Source organism: Trichosurus vulpecula, chromosome 4 (assembly GCF_011100635.1).
Source record: "Trichosurus vulpecula isolate mTriVul1 chromosome 4, mTriVul1.pri, whole genome shotgun sequence".
In the NCBI taxonomy this organism is placed as follows: Eukaryota; Metazoa; Chordata; class Mammalia; order Diprotodontia; family Phalangeridae; genus Trichosurus; species Trichosurus vulpecula.
The window spans coordinates 230217590-230244181 of record NC_050576.1 but is presented as its reverse complement, the minus strand read 5'-3'; the positions used below and the strand labels follow the sequence as shown (position 1 = coordinate 230244181).

The 26592-nt window shown below is 39.9% G+C and overlaps 1 protein-coding gene across 1 annotated transcript in view; it reads left to right on the top strand.

Annotated features, from left to right (window-relative positions):
* Nucleotides 1–26592, top strand: part of VEPH1 (ventricular zone expressed PH domain containing 1) — a 221833-nt gene that overhangs the window by 64289 nt on the left and 130952 nt on the right. The window contains exons 5-6 of the mRNA XM_036756099.1: nt 4430–4596; nt 10948–11157. Coding sequence (XP_036611994.1) covers nt 4430–4596; nt 10948–11157 — 377 coding nt within the window. The remainder of the gene's footprint in view (nt 1–4429; nt 4597–10947; nt 11158–26592) is intronic.

Here is a 26592-nt window from a genome sequence, read left to right as displayed (position 1 = left end):
GAGGAGGAAAAGGAGGGGGCCGATGGGCTAGGGGAGGCGGGGAAGTTAGGCAACAGCAAACCCCCAAGGTTTGCTCTGTGGTCAGGTTAATTGAGGGAGGGGAAAGAAGGGGGGCGCTGGGTAAGACGGTTCTTGCGAGACTTGCCCCTGGAGAATTAGATGTTGTAATGTGAATTTGTACATTGTGATGTACAAGAAAGCTGCTTGTGGGGTAGGAAGAAAAATACTGGAAGAAAGGCAGGAAAGAGAGATAAGGCCCTTGGGGGAGGGAGGTGGGGCATATGGGAGTATTTTTTCCACAATCCTTTTAGTCCCCAAACTTTTTTTTTGTTCTTTTTACTCTTCATTCCCTGTACCCTCATTTTCACATGCTTCAGCTGCCTGGAGTTATAGATGAATTCCAGTATAAAACAAAGATGAAATCCAGTGGGTAGAAATGCCCAATCTATTAGGAACCTATCTTTTCTTCTAGCTAGAGTTTAATCATACTTCCTACTACCCTTGTTTGAGCATGATTGTAAAGTTCTAAACAAAACCCTGAGAACTTCATAAACCCAGTAAGGGGGGGATGGGGAGGGTGGGGAAGAGGGAGACTGGAAGAAAGCAATATACAAATCTTAGAGATGTTTGTTTCCTTCTCCCAGTAGTAAATCTCTGTGAATATATAGCTCTAAGGAAACTAGCTTACTCTACTGGTCTTGGAGACCAGGATCATATTTCAAGAGTGAATTTAGGTTGTGACTATTTGTGAACTCTGTGCTGGTGTGTTTATGAATTTGTAGTTCAAATTGGCTCACACTTTTATTGTTTCATTTGGGGGGGGGGGGTCTATCTTCAATTCAGTTGAAAAGTGAACAAGAATCCTCCCCGCCCCATATGCACATTAAATTTCTAGCATTAAGCATGTCTTATTAGAATTACATACTATGTAATTCTTTATGCCTTAAATTTTAGTCCCCTTAAAATTGTAATTTTGAGCAGGCAAGTAGTGTGTCTCTTAACTGACCCAAAGTGGTCCTTTATTGTAGCTTTTAATATTCTTGATCTTTTATCTCTGGAAGACATGAGGGAATTCAAACCAAGTGCAAACTCTCTCTGGATAGCTGACAAGTCACCAGAATATAGCTGGTGCTCACCAGGAGCCCATTTACCTATTCAAAATCTCTTGACAGTTTCTCCAAAGTTTTGGGATGAAGCTATGTCTTTGAGCCTCCTGATTCTCTCCTGCTGACTCTGAGGTGTTTCTGCCTTACTGTAGTGTGCAGGTGTCTAATTTGAGCCTGATGGAGACTCCTAGGGAAGTGAGTGTGTATGTGTGTTGTAAGGAAGGATGCAGAGTTGAAACCCAGATTTTATGTGGGGAGTTCCATAATCCCTGGAGAAAGTGATGGCCACATATCTATTCAAACCCTACCAAATCCCAGCTCCAGGTGAACAAACCAAGATCCTGGGAATGGATCTCCTTTGGGAAGTAGGAAACCATTCTAAAGTAGAGACACAGGACCTTGATGCATCTCCCTAGAGCTCCAGTCTGTTTAAGAGACCAGATTCCATGAAGCCCAACCTCATGACGTCTGCCTTCAGTGCCTGGGACCAGACATTCAAAAGAAGGACAGATTCAAGAGCTGTGACTTCCAGTAGGCTGGAATGGCTCTTGGCCAGCCTACCCAGGAAGATGTCGGACATGAAGAGAATGACCTGGTAGAGGGTCTGGCCCTCTATATCACCCATTAGGTTGTGAGCTCCTTGAGAGCAGAGATTGTCTTTTGCCTTTTTCTGTATCCCAGTGCTTAAGAAATGCTAGTTGATTTGACTTGGCCCAAACAAAAGGAACTCTACTTTCTGAGGAATCTACACTGGTCCCAAAAGCAATCACTGAGGTGGGAATCTCACCTGTGAGTCTGACAGCCTAACAATCAATGATATTAGAGGATATGGCTTTGAACTTCACCTAGGAGAGATGGGGAAGCTTGGACTCTGCTCATGGGGATTTCTGCCTGGATGGAATGCCAGAGAACTACAAGAATGTGATGTCCCAGGGCTTCCAGGGTGCAAACTAGAGATGATCTCCCATTTGAAGTGAGAGAAAACACCATGAATACTGAAGACAGAAACCTCAAGAGGGACCTTTCCAGATGAGGATGCTAGGCCTGAAGTTGTGAAGTCATTTCCACAGTGAGACATTTGTATGGGAGAATCACTCCAAGAAAGATTCACAAGGGATGGTCCAGGAAACACGATGGCAGATTTCATAGATAGCACAATGATCCAATTATAAAATGAGTTAAAGCAAGTCATGGTCACTCATAAGAAAACCCACAATAAGGTTAGCTTAAGTTCCATCCTTGAAGCCTTTCCTGACCACTCAGTTGTTAATGCTTTCTTATCTTCCGAAATTACTTTGTCTTATTCTATGCACCTATTCCACCACTACTACCACCACCACCTCTACATCCATTCTCTGCTCCAATATAATATATATCCCTTGAGATCCAGGGACTAACCCCATGCTCTAGCCCAATTCCTTGAACACAGTAATGCTTAATGTTAATTGTCATTGATCTGTTGAAGTGAAATTCTTACTGTAAAGACAATAATAATGATGTTCCATTGTTTCCCAAGTGACTTCAAAATTCTTAACTATTAAGTTCTTCAGATCCCTGTGCCTAGTGAATACCCAAAGCAATGAAATTTAGTGGTAACAGGTCAAGAGACCTGTATTAGCCCTCTGCCACTGAGAGGCAGTGGAAAAGATCTGTGGCTTTTGGAATAATATCTGGGTTCATTCCTGACTCTGCTTCTTAATATCTGTGTGATCTTAGATAAGTTGATCAACTTCTCAGTTTCCCTTTCTGTAAAATGAGTGGGCTGGTTCTAGGGATGTCTAAAGCCTCTTCAAGCTCTGACATCCCATGGCTCTGGGTGGTATAAGTAAAAAGTAGTGATACTAATTTCCATTTTGTGGAATGGCTCCTTGCTTTCCAGTCTCATCTCATATGTGGTTGCCACTGAAAGACATCATCATGGATTTTTGGTTTCCTCTAGAGTCAAACTTTAATCATTCAGAGTTTTAGAACTGTCTGGATTTTACCAATGTTTTTTTTTGCTCAGTTCTTAAAGTATTCTCCATATAAGTGCATATACTTATAAATACATATAAATGCATGTACTTTTACAGGCAATCGCTACTCTTTGGGTTCTTGTGTGTATTTCTTCTACACATAAATCTTCATTTTAAAGTAAATACAAGCACGGTGCTCCCTCTTCAAAGCATCCATGGAAACCTGTTGCTTTCAGGCATGTAAGTCTTTGGGAGTATTCTGAGAGAAAGACTGGTCTCTGTAGTGATAAACAGATTCTCCCATATGTTCTTGGTATGATGAATACCTGAAGCTTATAGAGGGTGTCCCTAAAGTCTGGACAAATAGGCAACAATGAAATTTTCAACAACATTTTATTTAATTGGAATATTAACAGACCTTACACCTCTTGAATTCTTTTTCTGGGGTATGCTAGAGGAGAAGGTGTACTCAATGAAAATCACAGATGCAACACACTTGATTGAACGCATAAAGAGTGAAGGTACTAAAATTGACAGCAATGTGGAGTTATTGCAATGAGTTCACGTGAATCTTGCAAAGCACTTCAACCTTTGCATCACAAATGATAGAAATCATATTGAAGATGTTATTTGTTAATATTCCAATTAAATAAAACTTTGTTGAAAATTTCATTCATTCATTTCTTGAAAATATGCTTTGTTGCCTATGTGTCCAGACTTTAGGAACACCCTGTATAACACGTCTTCTTGATGCTTGCTTTATGGAAAATCCTGAGTGACAAGCCATACCTCAGCAGCCCTTAAAATGGGGGTTGGAATCATCTTTGTTCCTCCTTTATTGTGAAAAGTAAAGCATCATTTCCAGATGTCTATTGTCTTCCTCTGTGAAAGAGAACATAAATGAATTCTACTGCATTCTTTTCTTTGTTTTCATTTCCTCTCATATTTAGGATAAAGGTTTTCATTTATTTAGGATGAATTGGTTTTCAATTAAAGACTGTCCAAGACTCTTATCTGTCATCTTCTGTCTGCACTGATTCCTTTTCAAGATTGGGGCCAGATTGTTCTGCTGGCCCCACATTGCTTCACTCAGTATAAACCATCATTAGGTAATAATGTTTCTCATCAGATTCACCACTCATGGAATAAGCTCTGATAGTAGCAGTGCCAGTGATTTGTGGGAATCAGGGTCACCGTTTGTTATTACTTGGCTCAGTAGAGGAATGAGTGATTGGTCTCCACCATTTGATATGTGACTAAGTGTCCTAGATGCTTGTTAGTTCAATCCTGACATGATTAATGCCTCTCATGGGCTGAGAGAGTTGTAGAGCCCAAGTGAATGAACTGACTTTATTATCCTTTTAACAGGCAACTCCATGCTGTTGCGTGTCTTGCCTTCTGTGTATGAAAAGCAGCCCCAGCCAATTAACAGCCACATGACAGAGCTGGTGACCCTGATGTGTGAGTTAGAGCCAACAGAACAACACCATCTTCTCAGGCTGTTGCAGATAGTCGCAAGGAGGAAACGGCCCATGGTAAAGGCATATTTTTATATACATATAAGTGACAAAAAATAACTGATCCTTTATATAGGGCTTTGACATTAGCAAAGCACTTTATGTATATTATCTCAGTTGAGCTTCCTAACAAAGCTATGAAATAGGTACTGCAGATATCATTCTGTTTTATGGATGAGGAAACTGAATCTTGATGGGGTTAAATGACTTGCCCATTGTTTTATGACTAGCAAGTGTCAGAGACAGGAGCCGAGCACAGGACTTTGTGACTCCAAGTCCAGAACACTATACACTATAGCACACTGCCTCTCAAGGACAGATATACTTACATGAATGCCTAGGTATGTGAGGCTACCCTGCATGCTTGGATATTTCACACAAATGTACCTACCTTGAAATTAAATGAATCAGTCAGCCACTGAGCATTTGCTAAGTACCTAATAGCCTTCTCTATGCCAGTCACTGAGCTAGATGTCACTGAGCTAGATGTTAGGGATACAAAGATGAAATTGAAATTGTCCTCGCATTCAAGAAGCTTATATTCTATTAGGAGACATGTATAAATACTAATAGTAAAACAAAAACACTCATCTCTTCTTCCTAGAGCCATGTAAATGGGGAGGTCATAGTCTGAGACTGGAACCAGTAATTGGAGAGAATGAGTGACCAGCAAATCCTTGGTCATTCTGTATGGTTCTGTCTGAAGGTCAATGATAGCACTTGAGGTAATCCCCCAGAAGCTATGTGTGAGTTAGAGCCAACAGAACAACACCATCTTCCCATATAGGTTTCCCATATAGGTTGCTGGAGCAGTGAGAAAGTCCCCACACAAATGGCCTGAGTCATGGGAAAGTCTATTTGTACTGTTAGCAGGGACTTTTGTCCTTTGGCCTAAGGTATATGACTTCTTTCCATTATGGTTCATGAAAAAAATGCTTGCCCACTATTTAATCATTTCTCTATTGAATCTATAGATGCCAGTGAGAGCAAACCCAGCCACCCAACACTTGCCTGGGTGTATCTGTGGCTCAGTGACTGTTAACAACATGACGCTGGCTCCCACTGAGCTAATCCAATCTGCTGCCTGCTGCTGGTCCCCTATTTGTTGCCATAAGTATATGCCAGTTCATGCTGAATGTCCTTGAAGTGATTCCTGGCCATGCCTCTTGTTCAATTGCCCTCCTGCATCTATACAATATTGTTGGACCTGATCCAGCTGTGGCCAATTACTGAGTGTCTGGGACCTGGTTGCCCAGTTGCTGAGTGATTTCAATGCCTCCACCTCTTTTTATATATTTACTGCTTCTCTGATTAGTAAGTTAATGATAGGAGAGGTTAAGACAATAAATAAAAGTGAATTCCTATCTGTTGATTTGGCTGATTATGTGTAAAGCTAGTTAAAGGCTTTACTGAGAGAGGAAGTTGAAACAGATGCACAAATGGCACCTTTTGAAATGGCAAAGAACTGGAAAACAAATAGATGCCCATTGACCAGAGAATGACTGAGCAAACTAGGCAGAGGCATAGAATCAAAGCGAATGCACTGGAGAGGGCTATTATTCCTTTCTGATTTTAAAACCAATCTCCATGATCATTGTATATTAACTTCCCATTCCTGATCCCTCTCTCTTTCCCCAATGAGCTGATAAACATTTAAGGGCTTTTTTCCTCATTAGGCTTCCATGCCCTCTTATCTAGCATCTCCTTTCAATCAGACGTGTGCAAAGCTGAAGTGGCTTTCTTGAGTTAGCCCTTCTCCTTCTAGTAGGTTTTCAGCATTCAAAGTAACTCACCTGGACTCAAATATTCAAATGGACCTGTAGCCATATTTCCTTGCGTTTCCTTCAATCTCCTCATCTTACACAACACTTGTCCACATCCTTCCATCACGTCAATACACAGAGTCCTCCTGTTTGACTTTATGAAGGTACCAGCAGGACAGGTGGGCTGTTCACTCTCATCCTATAACCAGTCAATCTTCCTTTGTGCTCATATTTTTTTCTATTCTATTTCCACACCTAATTCTCCTTTGTAATTTCTTGTTTGCAATGTATCACAATCTACTTACACCCTCCATTACCTATCTGTTGACCTCTGAGAGGAATTCATTTCCAGTTCTTTGGAGACTGAAGTGATCTGTGATGTGAAGTCATGCACCAGCTGATCTATACAGGAATCAGAGCTATGTTCCTAGCTTCAGTTTCTCCCTACCCAGATCAGTTCAGTTAACAGACCCAAATAACTCATGTGAGTATGAATACGATATAATTACTCCCTCCACAGGGTTCACGTTCTTAACTCCATGGCATCAAAAAAGATTCAAAGACATATAGAACAAAGGAAAGAATGCTATTTTCCTGGTAGGTAGATAGGCACAGGAAGCATTCTGTTTATAATGTGAAAACTAATTTCTTGGACATCCTCCATCACTACAACAAGGAACACTGCCATGGTGTGGTGGAAAGTTATGACTCAAGAATCAGAATTTCTTCAGTCAGATCCTTATTTATCTTTGTACGAACTTGAGCCAATCGCTTAATTCTCCAGAATTTGGTTTCTCTTTTATAAAAAGAGGCGGATGGTCTAGAAGAGATGACAACCGAGAATCTTCCCAAATCAGAATCTGTGATCTATATCTAAATAGGAGGCAAAAGTAGAGAATAGAAAGAAACATTGGTTTCAGAAGATCAGGGCTCTGATCTTGATTGTGTTGCTTACTAGCTTCTTCACCATGGGCATCTCATAGGATCATAGACTTAAAGCTAGCAGGGACCTTGGAGGCCATCAAGTCTAGGACTTTCATTTTACAGATGAGGAAACTGAGGTACAGTGAGGATAAGCGACTTGCCCACACAACTAGTAAGGATATGAGATGTGATTTGAACCCACTTCCTATTCATTACACCATACTGCCTTCTAGACTTCAGTTTCCTTCTTTCTAAAAGAGGAAAATATAAACTGAAGTACCAAGCAAAAGGCTTCCTATTATATTATTGATTAACTTGGAGAAAAGGAATATTCTGTTGTCAATAGTAGTAATCAAAATGACCATTCCAGTTCATATTTTGAGAAGACTTTATCGTCAGCATATCTCATTCATATCTGGTCCTCACAAAGCTCATGAGGAATTGGGAGGATAGGAATGATTGTACAGATGAGAAAGCTGATGCTCACAGGTGTTAAATGACTAGCCCAAGACCGCTTGGTTAATAGGTGGTAGACCTAGGACCCAAATGCCAATCTTCTGACTTGATGTCCAGGGAGATGCACCATAAGATGGTTTTTCATTGTAGTCTCCATTTTGCTTATGTCAGTCAATGCTCTTCTCCTTGCCCTTGTCCCAGATTTAACTGTCCTACCATATGTTTATCTTTACTCCCTTAATGGAATATAAGCTCCCTTTTCCATTTTTGTCTTTGTATCCCCATTGCCTAGCACAGTGCCTGGCACATAGCAGTTGTATAATAAATGCTTTCTGATTGATTGATTGCATTAGATTAATTGATATGTGCAAGTTTGATGACTCACACATATTTGCTTTGGATCTATGCATTAATTTAAACAAGAAAGAGGGACCTTCAAAGGTCTAGAAGCACATGACAGAGGGCAGCTGGTGTTTATATGAACCGAACATGAAGAACAAGGTCTATAAAATGGAATATTCTGGAATAGTCCAGAAAATGTGCAAGTAGTTTCCCCTTTTGACAACCTTGGGTTAAGTCGGTTCACTTGACCTAAGCAGCTGGCTGACACTTCCACTATATGTTGCCAGGGACTTTTCTTGGCTTGCTACTAGGACATGTGATCACTGCCCAACTCCAAGACGGAGTATTTTTAGTCCTGCTCATTCATATATTCCAATTACACAAACCCACTTTGCAAAGATCATACATACATGGGTACACATTTCAAAGGTTGTTGGTATAATGGCCTTAGCTACTACAAACCTTCCTGTACCTAAGCATGCCTGTGGTTGTATAATTAGTCAGCCACTGTAAAGGGTGATTAGTCCGATACTAGTGTAATTGGATCATTTGCAATACCCTTGCTATTTGCCTTCACTTAGTATGCACTAATGTAAGCCCCAAAGTGTAGTGAGAGACAGTGTGGTATAGCAGATAGACAGCCAGGCTTGGAATGAATAGCCTTGATTTGAAGACTTGGTTTGACAAATGTGTGAGGAGCAAGTTACTTAACCTGTAAGAGCCCTGGCTTACACATTTCTCTCAGACTATAAATCACCGAGAAGTTGCTCATCTACATGGGGAGAAAAGACTTTCTGCACTGGGAGTTCCCTATATTGAATTATAGCACAGGTTCAGACAGCCCCAAAATATCATCCCAAATGCAGAGTCAAAAAGGATTTTATTGGAGGTGTATAAACAGCTCCAGATCACAAAGGGATTTAGTGGACCGAACCCTAGAAGCCTTTGCTTCTAGTCCCAGCTGCTCACTCCTATAAACTCAAATATTTCAAAACTCTTGTGGGCCTCACTTTATTCTTTTTAAAGTGGGTGGGGGAGGATGTTGAACCAGATGCCCTCTGAGATCCCTTTCAGCTCTATTAAGAGAAGTCTTTCTGGAGAGTTAAAGTCAGGAATCTAGAATGAGAGCCAGAGATCATCTGGCCCAACCTCATCATTTTATAGATGAAGGAAGATGCCCAAAGAAATGAAGTAACTTACTAAGTTCATACTGGTAGTAAGTATATAGGAGTAGGGTTACTACTGCTACATATACCCAGGCAGCGAGATTGTGCAGTGCATAGATTACAGGTCTGGGGTCAGGAAGACTCATTTCCATGAGTTCAAATCCAGCCTCAGAAACTTATTAGCTATGTGACGCTGAGCAAGTCACTTCACCCTGTTTGCCTCAATTTCCTTATCTGTAAAATGCATTGGAGAAGGAAATGGCAGCCCACTCCAGTATTTGCCAAGAAAACCTACAATGGGGTTCTGAAGAGTTGGACGTGGCTGAAATGATTGAACAACACTATGTATATAATACATATATATACATACATGTATATTAACATTACATATACATAATCTCAAATTGCATTTACACATACAACATAATATACATTACAAATGTACAACGCACTTGTGTGTGTACATATACATATGCATAGACATGGACATAGACATAGACATAGATTTAGACATCAGAACTTTGGGGATTTCAACCCAGGTTTTCCAACTCCAAACAAAGCAATATTACCACTGTTTTCTCCTGCATCCTTAGCCTGTCACAAGGATGGTAGATGATTCTGCCATCCATTGTTATGCTCTGTATCAGGAGGTGCCCCCACTCCTTGGCTCACTTACTTTTGAGGGGAGTAGACAAAAGAGCTGTGACTTTGGTAACTAAGTGGCTTGACATAGACAAAATGAGTCAAATTTAGTTCAGCATTTTCTATCCTATGAATTGTATGCTTTGTCCTCAGTTTGTTCATCTGGACAATGGTGGGAGCATTGGATTAGATTGCTACTGAGATCCCTTCCACCCCCAGATCTCTGGTTGGAGTATCCTTGTAAGTTAACTTTCAGAATATCAAGGCAATAGGAAGCCTCCCCAGCTTTTTGAATGTCCATCATTTCCAAGTCATATTTTCCCAATTTGGGAGCTTTGGTTAAAGTATTGAAGAATCCAGCACTTTTTAATATCCCATATTTTTCTTTAAATTTTAATACCCTCTCCATTATGGTTTAAAGGAATGCCAATATTCCAGAGAAGCCCCTAACTCATCAGAATGTTATTTACAAAGGATTAGTGGTCACAGAGGCTTTTGTAAACATTCTTCTTTCTTTATGAGTAGGGTCCAGTCTTTTCAAAAGCAAGTAAATTGGAGTCACCAACAATTTTAATTTGATTTGAAATTCCAAACTTGTGAGGTTTGAGTGGGTTCCAGACATGGCAAAGTGTATTTTCCTCATCTCTGTTTACCAAGTGTGCTTCTTAGCCCTTGACATCAGCAATACGATTTGGAGGAGGATTAATTTTCAAAAAAAATTAAAAGAAATAACTTGCCTCCAGTACTGTTGGCTTCAGGAGAGAATCTCAACATGGGCTCACTTATTATGTGATTCATTTGTTTTTCAAGAGTCAGCTGTATGGTATTGGAAACATTGCCATATGTGGGGTCCAGTTTGAATCCTGACTCCTGAATCCTGGCTCTGATTCGCTGAGGGACCTTGGATAGGTCATGTCATCTCTGTGAGCCTTAGATTCTTCTTCTATAAACTGGGGACAATAATTCTTGTTCTATCCAAGAGTTATCATGGGGAAAGTGCTTTGAAAACCTTTAAGAGTCATATACAAATCGAGGTAATTCCAACGATTCCTCTCCCTCTCCCGTGTAATTTCTAGGTGCTTCAAGAATGTATTCCTTTCTTAATTGAACATTTAAAGAACCCTACTCACAGTGACATTATCCTAAATATACTCATCGAAATATCTAGCTACGAACCAGCAGCTTTGAGTCGCTTTCTTCCAACACTGAAGGAGATCGGTACAAGCTTTCCCAGCCTGATTGGACGAATGGCAAGAATCTATGGAGCTGTTGGCCATGTGAATGAAGTAAGTGCTGGTATTTTTAACCCATAGAGTCTGCTGATGATTAAACCATTCTTTAACCTGTTCTGGTCTAAGAAACCAGAAAATGGGGCTTTGAAGAGTTATGGCAGACGGTGGGTTGCATCCTAGGCAAGGTTCTCTGAAGAGATAGAAAAGGGAAATAATGGGGATAGTCTTCATTTAAGTGGGCTGCATATGGGAGAGGACTTTATGAATATAATTACATAATCAGAATGGAAGGGGAATTGATCTGTAGAGAAGGAAAGTAACTCTTGCTAATAACCCTGATGAGAGAATACCCCCCCTCTCTCTTTCTGTCTCTCTCTCTGTCCCTCTCCCCTCTCCCACTCCCTCTTCTCCTTCTCCCCCCCACCAGTCTATGAAAGCAGAGCTGTCTCAGTCTGACCTGTGTTTTCAGGAAGGAAAATAATCAAAAAGTATTTCTTCAGTACTTACTCCATCCTAGGCACTGTACTAAGTAAACACTGGAGATTCAAAGGGAGGTAAAAATAGCCCCTGACCTCAAGGAGCCTACATTCGAATAAGGAAATTCATATATACATTAGTAGGCACATCTAAGATGCCTACAGAACAGATGAAAGGTCACCTTAGAGGGAAAGGCACCAGCAGCTGTTGGGGAATGAAGGGGGTGAGGGGATGGAGCAATAAAGTCCTCCTGAAGAATAATGGATTTGAGATGAGTATCAAAAAAAGCCAAAGGTTCCAAGAGGCGATGAGGAGGAGAAAGAGCATCCCTGGCATGTGTTTCAACAATTCGGCTAGCAGCTGTTGTGGGGGTGAAGACTAACACAAGCCCAACAACAAGAATGCTTCCAGCACAGGTTCTTTTGATCTGATTTACCAAGGGAAGCAATGTTAAGGGGTTAACAATCTTATTTCAATCCAACATACAAATATCATTCACTTAGTTCAGGGAGAAAAGCCAGCACCCTGAACTTCAGAGCAAATACAAACAAATTACAAACATACATTATAAACAGACCAAACACTATTCATAGTTAACCAAGAAACCATCAACATCTGGGTTGATGATCCAGGAGGCTCTTACAGTGGCAGCCCAGAGTCCCATGCCAACACTTCTCTAGGAGTGAGAGCCTCAAGCAAATAGCTCTGTTCTCTCTTTTTATATAGTCTTTGGACATCATCAAATATCATCTGAATAACCAGAACTTAGGCTCCTACTATTAGCTCTGGCCTTAGCAACTCCCCTTAGGACCCTGAGGGTGTCATGCCACATAGGCTTAGCACCTAGTAATTAGAGATTTGGGCCTGGGGCTTTGCACCTAGTAGTAAAAGGGTGTGGGCCTGGGGTTTAGCACCTAGTAAGACTCAATCAAAGAGACTTAATTAATTTACCATTCTAAAACAGTGAGAAAGTCCCACCTTAGTTACCAGTGCAGCATGGGGGATAGCCAGTGAAAAGGCATAGTGAGAAGAGGGAGATGAAGAGTTATTGACTTGAAGAGAAAGCCTCAGAATAGCATGGCTAGACTGGAGAGCACATGGAGGCTTAGCCTTTTCACTGGCTGTCTCTGCCATGCAGGACATTCTCTCCTCACCTCACCTCACCTCTTGGCTTCTCTGGCTTATTTCAAGGCTTAGCTCACAACCTACTTTCCATTAGAGATATTTCCTGCCCACCCTTCCATCCCAGACTGCTCCTGGGGGATTATCTTCCATTTATGTATACATATATATATATACATGTATATGTGTGTATGTACATACGTATACATATATACATGTGTATATATACATGTATACATATATACATTTATGTATACATATATACACACATATATGTAGTCACACACATGCATGTGTGTGTATATATAACATGTACACACATATACACATATATGTTATGTGTACAGTTGCCTGCATGTGATTACAATGTAAGCTCCTTGGGTATGTTTTAACTTTCTCTGTATTCCCAGTGGATAGTTCAGTGCCTGGCATGTAATCGGTGCTTGCTCATTGATTGGTTGAGGGTAGTAAAGTATAAGACTAGAAAGGCACCAGTTTATAAAGAGCTTTAAATGCCGAATAACTTTATGTTTGATTGTAGAGATAATGGGGAGCCGTTATGATTTGGTGAGTAGGAGAGTAACCCATCAGACCTGCACTTGGGAAAATCACTTTGGCAGCTATGTGGGGAATAAATTGGAATGAGGAGAGACTTGTGTCAAAGATATTAACCAGAAGGGCTATTACAATAATGCAGGTAAAAAGGAAAAGAATCAGAATGAGATCTTTCTGTGGCAGAGCAGGGGAGGTAGCTCTGGGAATCCTGGGTAAGTTCCTCATTTTGTGTGTATTCTTTGGGAGAGTCCTTTGAGTTGCTCTATTTGCCATTGGAGTTCAGAAAAAGCAACAGGAAGCCAAGGGCTCCGACAACAATGACACTGTGCCCCCGGGCCAGCAATAATTTCATTCTTGAGCACTCCTGAGCCCATCTTTGTTCTCTCAGATGTGACTGCACCAGATACTGAGGGACCTTAACAGTTGTCCTGTCCCAGGTTCAAGAAAACTCAGAGATAGCTATGACAGAAAATATTTTATCTCATTTTCTCCCTCAGTTCTGGATAACCAGAGGGGCTTCGGTTAGTGGAGATTGAGACCTAATAGACTGCCCATTAATATGATTCTGTCTGCAACATTCATTTTCATCAGTTGGCTAAAAGTCTAAGTATTTTATTTATACATTGCAAACATTGTGTCCCCTCCAGAGGATGTTTCCTTTTAGAATGAAATAAAAAATCACTGGTGTTTAAAGACACTAAACTAATTATTTGTCCTGTCTAACATAATGGAACCTTTCAACAGGGACAGCAAAATCCCACTAAAGTCCAAAACTGAGCTGTGGAAACATATTATGAGATGTGTCCTGCCTCCTCATTTTTAAGATGAGACATGAGAACCAAATGAGGTTTATAGTCATTTGTTAAGGACACCCAGCTAGCTAAGCAGTCAGGTATCAATGAAGGATTGAGGACCCAGGTACCTTCAGCTTTGACTTAAAGTCTGCATTATATTGGGACAACTTGGAACTTGTTTCTGTACTAGTGTTACTTTATGGGAGGTGGGGAGAAGACAGAGAATAACAAGCAGTTACTCCTTTCTGTAGCTTTCTAATTTCTAAGTATGGCTTCAGTTAGAAAAGCAAAGCGTGAAGTAGCATTAGGTCCTTCTTCTGTGCCAATAAAAGGCACAGGGCTCAATTCCAGTCCTATTTGCTCAGACTTACCAAAGAAAGGGTGAGACTGGGAAGGAGAATAAGGGATGGACGTATATGTGGGTGTGTTAAATCACATTACCATTCTCTCTGGATTTCAAGATTAGGTAGCTATCTTGGGAAGCTTTAAGTAGCTGCTGATTAGTTCTTCTAAGAAACTGTCCAGAGATCAGGCCTCTCACAAGTCTGTTCGCTATTGCCTGGTATACCAGCAGTGGAAATGGATTCCTTCCTTCCTTTGAGCTAAGGAATGATAAGATGCAAATATCACTGTACTGCTAACTGTTTAGACCTTAACTTAACCAAGTTTTTGAAATCCATTCTTTGACACTGCTGTCTTGACCTCTTGGTTATCAGGGTGCCACCAGTGTTAGCATCGATGCCTTGCCTCCTTCTTTCTTTACCCAGCAGTCTGTATGGAGGGCAGTGCTGTTTGTAGGCTCTTGCAGAGTTTCAAAGACCTATGATCTCATCAATTAGGGCACAGTTCCCAGCCTTTTTTGTTCCTCCAACACCTTTCAACAACAATAAAAGCAATGGGTTGGAAAACCCCAGGGTAATTTAATATGGTACTCTTGAAGTTCCATTCATCAAGTACCATAACTAAAATGATGATTTGTTTTTGCCCCCCAGAAGCTCCAACTTAAAATTGACATCATATAAGCATAATTTTAAAATTAAAATTTTGTTCTACCTATAATTATGAAAACTCTAATTACAAAATAGTTACAAAATTTTTTGTGGGACATTCTGAAAGAAATAAAAGAAACACTCCAGCAAGACAACATATGCTTACTATTATCTGCAAGCTTTGATATTAAATTTCTTTATTTTGCAAATATTTTAGTGAAATAAGTTACAACTTGGAAGATGTTTAACTTAGTCTAATAAGGATGTCAGCCTTTTTTATTTGAACAAAAGTTCGCTATAAATGACTCAAAGCTTGGTGAATAATCTTAAACCTGGTTCTGGATTGAATTTCTATGTTTCATTTTAAAAGAAGAATGAGGTGAGAATGCTTGTTAACACAAATGTGGTAGAAAATTGTGGGAGAATTTTACCAGCTCTCCTGCTGAAATAGAGAAATTTTTTTTTCTAATTTTAGGGACCTAACCAATCAACAAAAATGAATAGCTAATTATAATATAAAATATAGACTCCTCTACTGGCTGACAAGTGCTATATTAAATAACATATGTACTTAAAGTTCAATTGCATATATTGCTTCATATTTAAACAATGTTTATATACAGGGTGTTCTAAAAGTCTTAGTTTAGTTTTAATCCATTAAAACTTAAAACTGCACTAAGACTTTTGGAATACCCTTTTAGGCTTGCATTCCTCATGTTATATGTATCCTTTGGGAGAGTCTTTTGGGCTGATCTGTTTGCTGTTGGAGTTCAGAAAGTGTAACAGGAAGCCAAAGGCTCAAATATCAATGGCATAAATTAACCTTTGTTGAAGAAGAATCTCTACAGATGTGACTTTCTTCTTTCACTGCTGCACTGGCTATACTCTCAGAAAATTGACTGAATAATTTACCAATATTGCTAACAAGTTCATTTAGAAATCTGCCAGACTGAACAATAGTAACATAAGCAAATGATAAGTTTTAATTGGAAAACAGTCTTAATAGTTTAATGAGAAGCAATTTAAAGTTTGTTTCTGCAGAACATTTGTGATTGTCAGTGATGGTTTCAAGATGGTTGGTAATGTGTGGCCCAACAATCATGGTTTTCAAAGAGCTTGGCATTTTCACTGTAAGAATGCAAATGTTTGTAACATTTTGATCATATGATTACATAGCCAATAAGTTATGATTAGAGGGTAATGAAGGAATGAGAAAGCAACTCTGCTGCAGTGTACAGAAGACAATTAAAAGTATACATATGGATCTGACCATCAGCTGGGAATTAGTTTGTGCTCCAGTGTTGAACTGGGGGTGAGGAGGGATGGGGGGGCGGGGAGAGATTTGGAAACAATTTGATGACAGGTTGAAAAACTGCAAGAATACATTGCATTTAGACAGAAGGGGTCAGAATTTGGTGTAAACATTTCATGAATACCAAAATCATTGTGTGCATGATTTTGATGATTCTGAATTTCTGCAGAAACAAACCTATAATGTTTCAAACATGTCCATTCCTGTTGTCACAGAAGGAAAATAGATTTGTAACATAATCAGAAAAATATATTTGTAACAATTATTAAGGGCACCATTGAAGAATTGTTAGTGTAAACTCCTTGGACCATTGTCATTCGTGAACCACTAAATAGGAACCACTGAATTAGTGTTTTGCCTCCAAAGATGCAGATTACTATGCTCCCTTGCCTGCCCAGTCTCTGTGACTTTTGCCCATGTTCTCTCATACCAGTGGCTAAGTTAATGCCAAGTCAAGTCAAGTCAAGAAGCATTTATTAAGTGTTTGCTATGTGCCTGGCACTATGCAAAGTGCTAAGGATCCAAAGAAAGGTGAAAGACAGTCCTTTATCTCAAGGACTTCACAGTCAAATGGGAGAGATAACATGCAAACAACTATATACAAAGAAAATATATACAATGTAAATGAAAGGGAACACAGTAGTGGTGGGAGAAGGGGGATATTAGTAAAGGACTCTTGCATAAGATGGTACTTGACCTGAGTCTTGAAAGAATCCAAGGAAACCAGGAGGTAGAGGTGAGAAAGGAGAACATTCCAGGCATGGGGATGGCTTGTAAAAGGTGTGGAGTCAGGAGATGGAGGAGGAGGAGTAGCAAAAGAGTTAGTGTCATTGTATCATAGAATACAAAGAGGGATGTGGGAAGAAGTAATGCTTAAGAAAGGTAGGAAGGAGCCAGGTTATGGAAGGCTTCAAAAGCCAAGCATGATTTACATTTGTTCCTAGAGGTAATAGACAGTCACTAGAATTTACTGGGTAGGGGAGTGATATGGCCAGACGTATGTTTTAGGAACATCAGCTGAATGGAGGTTAGACTGAAGTGGGGAGAGATTTGGGGCAGGGAGACCAACCAGAAGACTGTTGCAACAGTCCGGGTATAAGGTGATGAGAGCCTGCTTTAAGGTTCTTACAACCCCCAGTCTTTTCCTCTAGGCACAGTGAATAGAGTGATATGTCTGAAGTCAGGAAGTCCTAGGTTCAAATCCCAGTTTCAGACACTTCTTAACTGTGTGACTCTGGGCAATTCACTTAACTTCTGCTTACCTCCATTTCTTCAACAGTAAAATGGGGATAATAACAGCAGGGTTGTTGTGGGGATCAAATGAGATATCTGTCAAGACACAGCATAGTGCCTGGCACATAGTAGGCACCATATAAATGCTGTTTCCCTTCTCCCCCACTTTCACCTCTCTGCTACCATCACTACAGAGCCAGAAGGGGTCCCCCACAAAGCTGAGGGTCATTTTGTATTTTTGTTTATTCTACGGGTTATCATGAACAAAGAATTCCTCTCTGTGCTGAGCTAAGCCAGCCCTTAGATATACAACATACTTTGTTGCTGGGACCATACTGGAAGCCCTTCTAGGGTGATGGAACCTGCCAGAGGTTATGAGCTTTTGGGAACCTAGGAGAATCTCCAGGTCAGATGAGATGTTGGAGAAGGGTTTTGTGAAGATGTTGTGTACTCGAGTGTAAATAATCCATCTTTGGCTGATGGCTGCTGCAGGGGATCCACTGGTCTCAGTCCAGTACTCAGAAATTCAAGCCCCGATGTGACAGAAACCAGAAACTAACTGAGCAGAAAAAATTTGATATCCTTTAAGAACCTGTCTAAAATAAACCCGTTAGTGAATTCATTCATTTGCATAGTGCCTAGTATATAGTGTTTAAGAAATGCTTTTTAATTAATTCATCATTTGGAGTCATGAAGTTTTTTTAAAAAAAATAGTAAATATAGTCTCCCACTTTGGGAAAAAAGTTTCATTACCTAAAAATACCTATAACATATAAGTATTTTAGGATATATTTGTCAGAGGCAGAACCAGGCTGAGAAAAAAAAAAAGTTGTACACTAAAAAAAAGGTTTCTTATACATTCTTCCCTTCTCTTTAGGGTCCTTTGCTTTCCTAAACCCAGTCTGCTGAGGCCTGCCCTCCTTGACACCATGCCGAGAACACACACACACACACACACACACACACACACACACACACAGCTGCTTCATTGACACTGGCTTGTCCTGTGTTTTATCCTGAACAGTTCAGCAAACAGCCAAACTAGGCAGCTGCCTACATGGTTCGATCTTAGGGACTCCACAAAGGTCCTCTGCCTCAAGATGGTGCTCCTCTAGCCTCTGGGCTAAAGTCTAAGTTTCTACTATTATACATTTGTTTGGATTAAGGAATGCTACAATTCCTAGGTTGAATAGCTACTAACATTTTAATAAATTTGTTACTCAAACTCATTTCAATAACAACTCAGAAGGATGAAAGTGAGAAATTCAAAGCTGGGACTTAACAAAAGCAAGACTGAACAGGGGATTGCTCTGGGAGCACTATCAGGCAGCATGAGGGCACTGGATAGCAATAGAAAACATCTTTTTTTCCCCTCCTAGGATTTCAACGTTGGCATGGTCATAATCTCAAAACCTACGAGATATATGAGAAACTAGTCTCACAATTGTTTGGTTCAGCCAACATTTATTAAGCATCATGCTATGTGGAAGGCAAGAGGAAGTCAGACAGAGATGATAGAGAGCCAGCCTCAGAGTTGGAAAGACTTGTGTTCAAGTCGTGGACTTTACACATACTGAATTCGTGACCTCAGGCAAGTCACTCAATGCGACTCTCTAAGAGTATAGATTGCAAAGTGGCTGCTAATTTGCTGGTGAAGAGATCAAACTAGTTCTTACCCTTACCAGCAATACCACTTCTAGGGCTGTATCCCAAAGAGATCATAAAAATGGGAAAAGGACCCACATGCATAAAAATATTTATAGCAGCTCTTTTTGTGGTGGCCAAGAACTGAAAATTGAGGGGATGCCTATAAGTTGGGGAGTGGCTGAACAAGTTGTGGTATATTAATGTGATGGAACACTGCAGACTTCAGAAAAACCTAGAAAGACTTACATGAAGTGATGCTGAGTGAAATAAGCAGAACCAGGAGAATATTGTACACAGTAACACCGACAGTGTGCAATGACTGACCTTCATAGTCTTAGCTCTTCTCAGCAATGCAAGGGCCTAAAACAATTCCAAAAGATTCATGATGGAAAATGCCATCACATCCAGAAAAAGAAATATGGAGTCTGAATGCAGATTGAAGCAGACTTTTTTTGTGTTTTTTTGTTTCATATTTTCTTTCTTGTTACTCCCATTTTTTCTAATTCTGCTATACAACATGACTAATATAAAATATGTTTAATAGGAATGTTTAGGTAGAGCCTATATCAGATTGCATGCCATCTTGGGGAGGGGGAGGGAGAGAGAGGGAGAAAACTTAAAACCTGTAGAAGTGAATGTTGAAAACTAAAAGAATAAATGAAGTGTATTCTATGCTTGATTTTAAAAAGAGAGAGGTCAAATTAGTTCTGCTGGGCCTCAGAAGAGAGAGCCGGGAGCAGTGTCAAAATGTGGAAGGGGCTTCCTCAGGAAGTGAGTTGCTCATTGCTGCCAGTATTCAAGAGAAGACTGGTTAGTCCCTTGTTGATGGTAGAAGAGATACTCAATCAGCTACAGCTTGAAATAGATAACCTTGTAGGTTCCCTCCGACTTAATGCCATTACTCTCTTGATTCTCCTCCTACATCTCTGACTATTCCTTCTACTCTACTTTGCTGGATCCTCACATATCTCCTGTGTCTTCTAAATGGGCTTTTCTCTTACCATTGACATTCCTTTCTTTTGTCCCAATATTCTTTCCCTTGGTACATTAATCTGCTCCCAAAGGTTCCGTCATCATCTCTCTCATATGACTCCCAAATTTTTGTATCCATCCCCTTGAGAGAAATTATTATTAATAACCAATAATTTATAGAGATTCAGAGTTCTCTTCTTCTTGTAAAGTCCTAATTTAAAAAAAAAGTAGAAAGTTCAGTCTCTTGAAGGACATTATTGATAATGAGATTGAATTAACTCTCCTCAATCTTGGTCAGACCCCACCCAACCTTACATGGAATTTAATCTAAGGTGGGGAAGCCCATTGTGTTCTACTCAGGTTTGGGTGGAGAAAGAGCCTTTTGTCTAGATAGCCCAAAACTATGAGTGGTCTGACTCTGTCCAAGGGTGACATGATGTCACTCTCAGCTTTTCATTTTAATATAGCTCACCTTCCATTGGGTTATCCAATCAGAGTTGATTGCCACCCCTCAGTAATACCTACTCTTTGAAGAGTATATGGACTGTGAGCCCACCACCGTGATTGTCTTTGGTCTAAGAGAGAGGGCCAAATGACTATCCTTTGATTAATAACATGATGGCCTTATTAATAAAATGATTCGATTATCCAGAAACTGTCTCTCAAAATTATTTTAATCATCACACCCCTGAGCTCCAACTTGACCCCATCAAACCTGGATATTCTGCTGACCCTGCAAACTCAACATGTCCAAGACTGAACTCATCTTTCTCCCTAAAAACCTGCCCTTTGTCCCAGCTTTCCTATTTCTGTTGATGGCTCCACCATCTCCCAAGCCACCCGTGCCTAGAATCCCAGAGTGGCCTTTTCTCTGACTTCCTCTTCCCATCTTTCAACCAGTTAGTACCCAAGTCTTCTATTTCTAGGCCAGTTCTTTTTTTTTTTTTGAAGAGTTTTAACACAATTTATTTTTATGCTTAAATAATTAAGTAGGTCATCCAGTGGTTTTTTTCATACATATGTCATTAAAGCTATTTGTAAATGAATGCTGTTTTGATATGAATATAATCAACAAATTAAAGTATTTCACCAAAACCCAAATAAAAATGCCCCTTAAAACACAGCAGCCTTAAGAACCTAATATTACAGTGCTAGAATGGTTACAGATGATTGGCTTGCTGGAAGATTCTACATCTGAGCGCCAGTACACAAGACGGTAATAATTTTACAGCGTGCTGTCAGTCTATAAGGTAATATTTTCTGTTCAGTTCATTTTCTTTAAATACCAAAACTTGTGCCTCTATTGAGCACCAACCCCTCTCTAAAGCTGCAAGCATTAACCCCACTTTGTAAGCAGTTAACAGTTAGCACCCCCCTCCCCCAAAAGCAACTATGGTAGTCTCTTTTTTTTGTTCCTTTTTTTAGATGGTTTCATTGAAAAATCGGCAACAGCAACAAATATTAGATGAAGGGTGTTGTGTTTACAGATAAAATCGCCTCTTTTGTGTCACGGTATACTGTAGTGTTTGCAAAATTGGAAAAGATTTTAATCAAAATAAGGTGATAAACATGCAGCAAAATATTAGTACGCTGCAGAAAAATTTTCACAGAACTACAGAATTCCTCATTTTGGGAATCATTTAAATTTGCAGCAGATTTTAAAGATTTTTTTAAAATCAAGCTAGCAGTTTTGCATATACAAACATTGTAATTGCTACTATACAAGAATCAGTGAAGATTCCCACTCCCTCCCATCCCCGGCCCCAAGTCTCCCCCATAGGTGAAGCCCCCCGGACCACCTAGTCTGTTAAATGCATTTGTGATATTTCATCTGTGTCCTAAGAGGCAGTGCTCTAGGCCAATTCTTGAACCTGCTTCCTTCACAAATGGCCATTGAATTGGAGTGTAACCATTCCATTAGAATGCATCCTCAAGGGGAGGAAGTTTTTTGACTTTGTCTCCCCAGTTTCATGGGAAACAATAAATATTTGTTGTTTGATGGATTCATAATTGTGTTTTCATTTGCTTGATTTCCACCACCTGTTTCAGGCTTCTTGGACCTATTGTAGCAGCTTCCTATTTACTCTTCCTGCCTCAAGATTTTTCCCTCTCCAATACACCTTCACAGAATGGTTTGAGTAACATTTCAAATGCACTATTCTGACTGCCATTCAAAATGTTCAGTGGCACCCTACTGTCATTAGAATAAAATACAAACTTTATCCTGGCATTCAAAGCCCTTTATAATCAGGCACTGACCTTCCTTTTCAACATCATTTCACATGAGTCTCCCTCATCCTCTGTAAACTCAAGACAGAAATGACACTATCCCTGGCCTCAAGGAGCTTACATTCCAATTATTGTGGGTAATATGTCTTTATATCCTAAGGTCTGACCATGGTTACTTTTTATTTGTCCAGACTCATGATTTTATCCATGTGAGAAATTCCCTCTCTACTGATGGAGACTGGCAATTCACCTGAAACTTATAGTCTAAGAAAGTTAACTGACTGATCTCAGAGAAGTTAAGGGGTGTGCCCATATTCACACAGCCAATATGTGTCACTGTCAGGATGTGAACCCAGACTTCCTTGACTCCAAGGCCAGTCCTTTAAATCCTGCTGTGTCTCAAGTGCTGAGCATAGAAGGTACAGTACACATTTTTATTGCATTGGTATTTGTTGACTAGGTTGAAATCAGGAAATCCCAGACAAAGAGCAAAAAGTCCAGTGAACATGTGAATAGCCACTTTCATGAGTCTGTGGGAAGATAGAGTGTGTCAAATAGAGAAAGCAGGGAAAAGGAGAGACAAAGGGGCACTGCCTTACCTCGCTCCTGAGCTGTCTCTCTTCAAGGCTCAGCCAGCTAAGGAAAGCAGAGCTGGTGGACCCATGAAACTGAAATAACTAATTTGTATTATTTTGTTCACACATAGATCTGCTTTGTTATCACAGCTTTTTTTTACATTTCACATTTTTACATTTACACATACATATCACACATTTCATTGGCACTAAGACACCAACCAAACTGAACATTAGGTTTGTGTGGTAAAATGTCCTAAGTTGAATTGTGACAGCCTGGTTTTCTTCGGTTATGGGAAATAGCTATGAAAGAGCCTAATCAAGTGTTCCCCAGCTCTAAAAACAACTCAAATTGCTTTGGCCTCTTTTTTTCTACACTTATTAACTGAATCTAGAGTGATTTAAATTAAATCCAGACAGGATTGATTTTTGTTGAACTCAGAGGACTGCAGCGGGACTCTGGAAAGTTTGTTTTTTGATGGTGGTTGTTTTCATTCAACAGGACCTTCTAGTCCATCCTGCAGCAAACTGGGTAGGCTGGACTTTGGCAGCTCTGATGTCTTTACAGGGGTACTTGGCCCATTGAAGATGTCTTCCTTGTATCAGTGCTTGACACTGGTTAGATAGGAAAAAGAGAGTTCCTCGGGAATTCTTTGGCCCTCCTCTGAGAACCTCACTTGAATTGGTTTGCTCTTTCACCTCCATACCAAAGGAGACCAAAGCCATTTCATTTGAAATAGTCCAATTCCCATGAGGAAATGGTCTCATTAGTAGTAATGGCCAGACCAAGTAAATTAGGGCGGCTCTGGAAGTATGTTTTTCCCATTTACTAGATTTCCTGGGCAGCCACTCTAGAGTGACGAAAATAAGAGAGAAAGTGCCTTGAAATGTCATTGTTCCATATTACCCTATAGTATTTACTCAAGATTGTCACTGCCATTACAGTCTATGTAGCATCCAACCAATGTCCATATTGTATTGGTAGGGATGAGGGCAGCCTCTCTCTTCACTCATCATCACATCGGACATTTTTCTAGTGCTTCGAAGTTCACAAAGCATTTTGTCAACATGACATCTTTTGGTCCTTTGGCATTTGATCATTTGGCATTTCTGACTAGTATTTCTGCTGTCAGGGGGAATGGGTGTTAGATTCTTTCCATTTGGTCTCATTTTCCTAACTGGCCAGAATATGCCAGCTAAGCAGCTAGAGGATTTATGTCCTTGCTGCTCTCAGAGGTGAGGACACTTCTCATTCAGAGAAATGGCTTACATTCGTCCAGGTCAGGTTTCAGGGATGGCCGGAAGACCTTTCACAAAGTCAGAAGGAAAAGGAAAAGCAGAACAAAAGTAGCTGAGGACCAGATCTATCATGGTCAGCCAGCTTTTAAAAACTTCCTGAGAAATGGAGAACCAAAGCAGGGAGTGAGAGATAGGGCAGTATAGGAAACACCCGTTGGGGTTAAGTTGACTCCTCCTTTAACTTATTAAACCATGACTAAGTAGGATCAGTGAATCAAAATTGCCATTTCCATAAGGGTTACGACCTTGGGCAAAGTTTTGAGAGAGAGAGTGTGTGTGTGTGTGTGTGTGTGTGTGTGTGTGTGTGTGTGTGTGTGTTAGATGGAACATACTTCTATTTAACTGTATTGAATGTCAAATACATGATACCTAACCTCCTTCTTTCACATTTCCCTCAACTCTGGAGCTGGTGGGGCTAACTTATACTCTCTTCCTGTTTTCTGCCCTTCTCCCATTCCACCAGCTGCCAATGCCTACCTGATGGTAGGACAGGATTTTCCTTTGGGGAGAATTAATCATTCATCTCCTTCTTTCAGTGCTCTATAGGAATGCTCCTTTTGATGGTCCAGACACACAATTGTGGCACTTTGCTCTTGAGGATTTCCTAAGAGACTTGCAAAGTATATATTTGAGAAAAATGATCCTACAATGAAAATATTCACAGAAATCACCTCTTTGCAAGGGTGTACAAAACTATCAATAAATGTTAAGTGGTCAGTGATTTCTTAACAAATATTTTTTTTAATTGAGAGTCATAGGCCAGGGATCTCAACTAAGTGATGAAATTCACATAGTCCCACCTTTTCCTAAACAAGAATCCCCCTGAACAGCAGTCATCCAGATTTCACTTCTGGTGAGGGATAACTCAGTGCTTCTGAGGTGGCCTATTTCACTTTGGTATAGCTGTAATTGTTAAGACCTTTTTCCTTACATTAAACTCAATCTGCTTCTTTGCAGATCCTACTTTTGGCTCCTAATTCTTTCCTGTAGGATAACAACAACAAACAACATTCACATAGTACTTTAAGGTTTGTAAAGTGCTTTACAAATATTATTTCATTCTCACAAAAACCCTAGGAATTAGGTGCTATAATTATCCCCATTTTATAGATGAGGAAACTGAGGCAGACAGAGAGGTTAAGTGACTTGCCCAGGGTCACACAACTAGTCTGTTTCTGAGACAGGTTTGGAACTCTCTTTGAGAGTTCTTTCTAAGACCTCTTTGGGGTCTTTCAGAATCCCAATCTAATGCTCCGCCCAAAGCACTAGATACCTAAAAGTATAAGGTTAATCTCTCTTTTACATGGTAGACCTTCAGATGCCTGAAGACAACTATAATATGCTGCCTGTCTTATTTTTTCCCAGCTCAACATCGCTCACTTTTTCGTCTAATCCTCATGTGAAATAGCCACCACTCTGATCACCTTTCTCTAGTATTTCCCAGCTTGCCATCATTCTTAATAAAATACAGTACCCAGACTGCTCACAATATATTCTATATGGGGTCCAAACAAGACAGAACCTGGTAAGAGTATTATCTTCTTCATCCTGGAGACTGTTAATGCCGTCTAAGATCAGTGCCCTAGGACATATCACTCTAGGTCTCTCTCCAAGATGCCATCAAGGCAATGATCACTGCTTGCTGAATTAGATAATGAAACTATTTCCCAACCCACCCAAATGCTCTTTTATCTAGCTCTTATCTAGCTCTATCTGGTCCACGAGAATAATATGAAACTGTCAGTTGCTGTTTTGAAATCTAGGTACTTTTTGTCCTCTAATCTATGAGTTGGATGGGGTTATCAAGGAGGACTATCACTTCCAATGAGAGGGCTTGCTGAACCCTTTATTATTATTATTAAATAATATTTTATTTTTCCAATTACATATAAAAACAATTTTTAACATTTTTTTTAATTTGAGTTCTAAATTTTCTCTGTTCCTCCCATCCTCCCCTCCCTAAGATGGTAAGCAATTTAATATAGGTTATATATGTGCAATTGTATAAAACATATTTCCATATTAGTCTAAAACATATTTCCATATTAGTCATGTGAAAGAAGGAACAGACCAAAAGAAAAAAAAACATGAAAAAATAAAGAAAGTGAAAAATAGTATACTTTGGTCTCCATTCAGATTCTATCAGTTCCTTCTCTGGATATGGACAGCATTTTCCATCATGAGTCTTTTGGGATTGTCTTGGATCCTTCCATTGCTGAGAAGACCTAAGTCATTCATAGCTGATCATCACACACTGTTGATGTCACTGTGTACAGTGTTCTGGT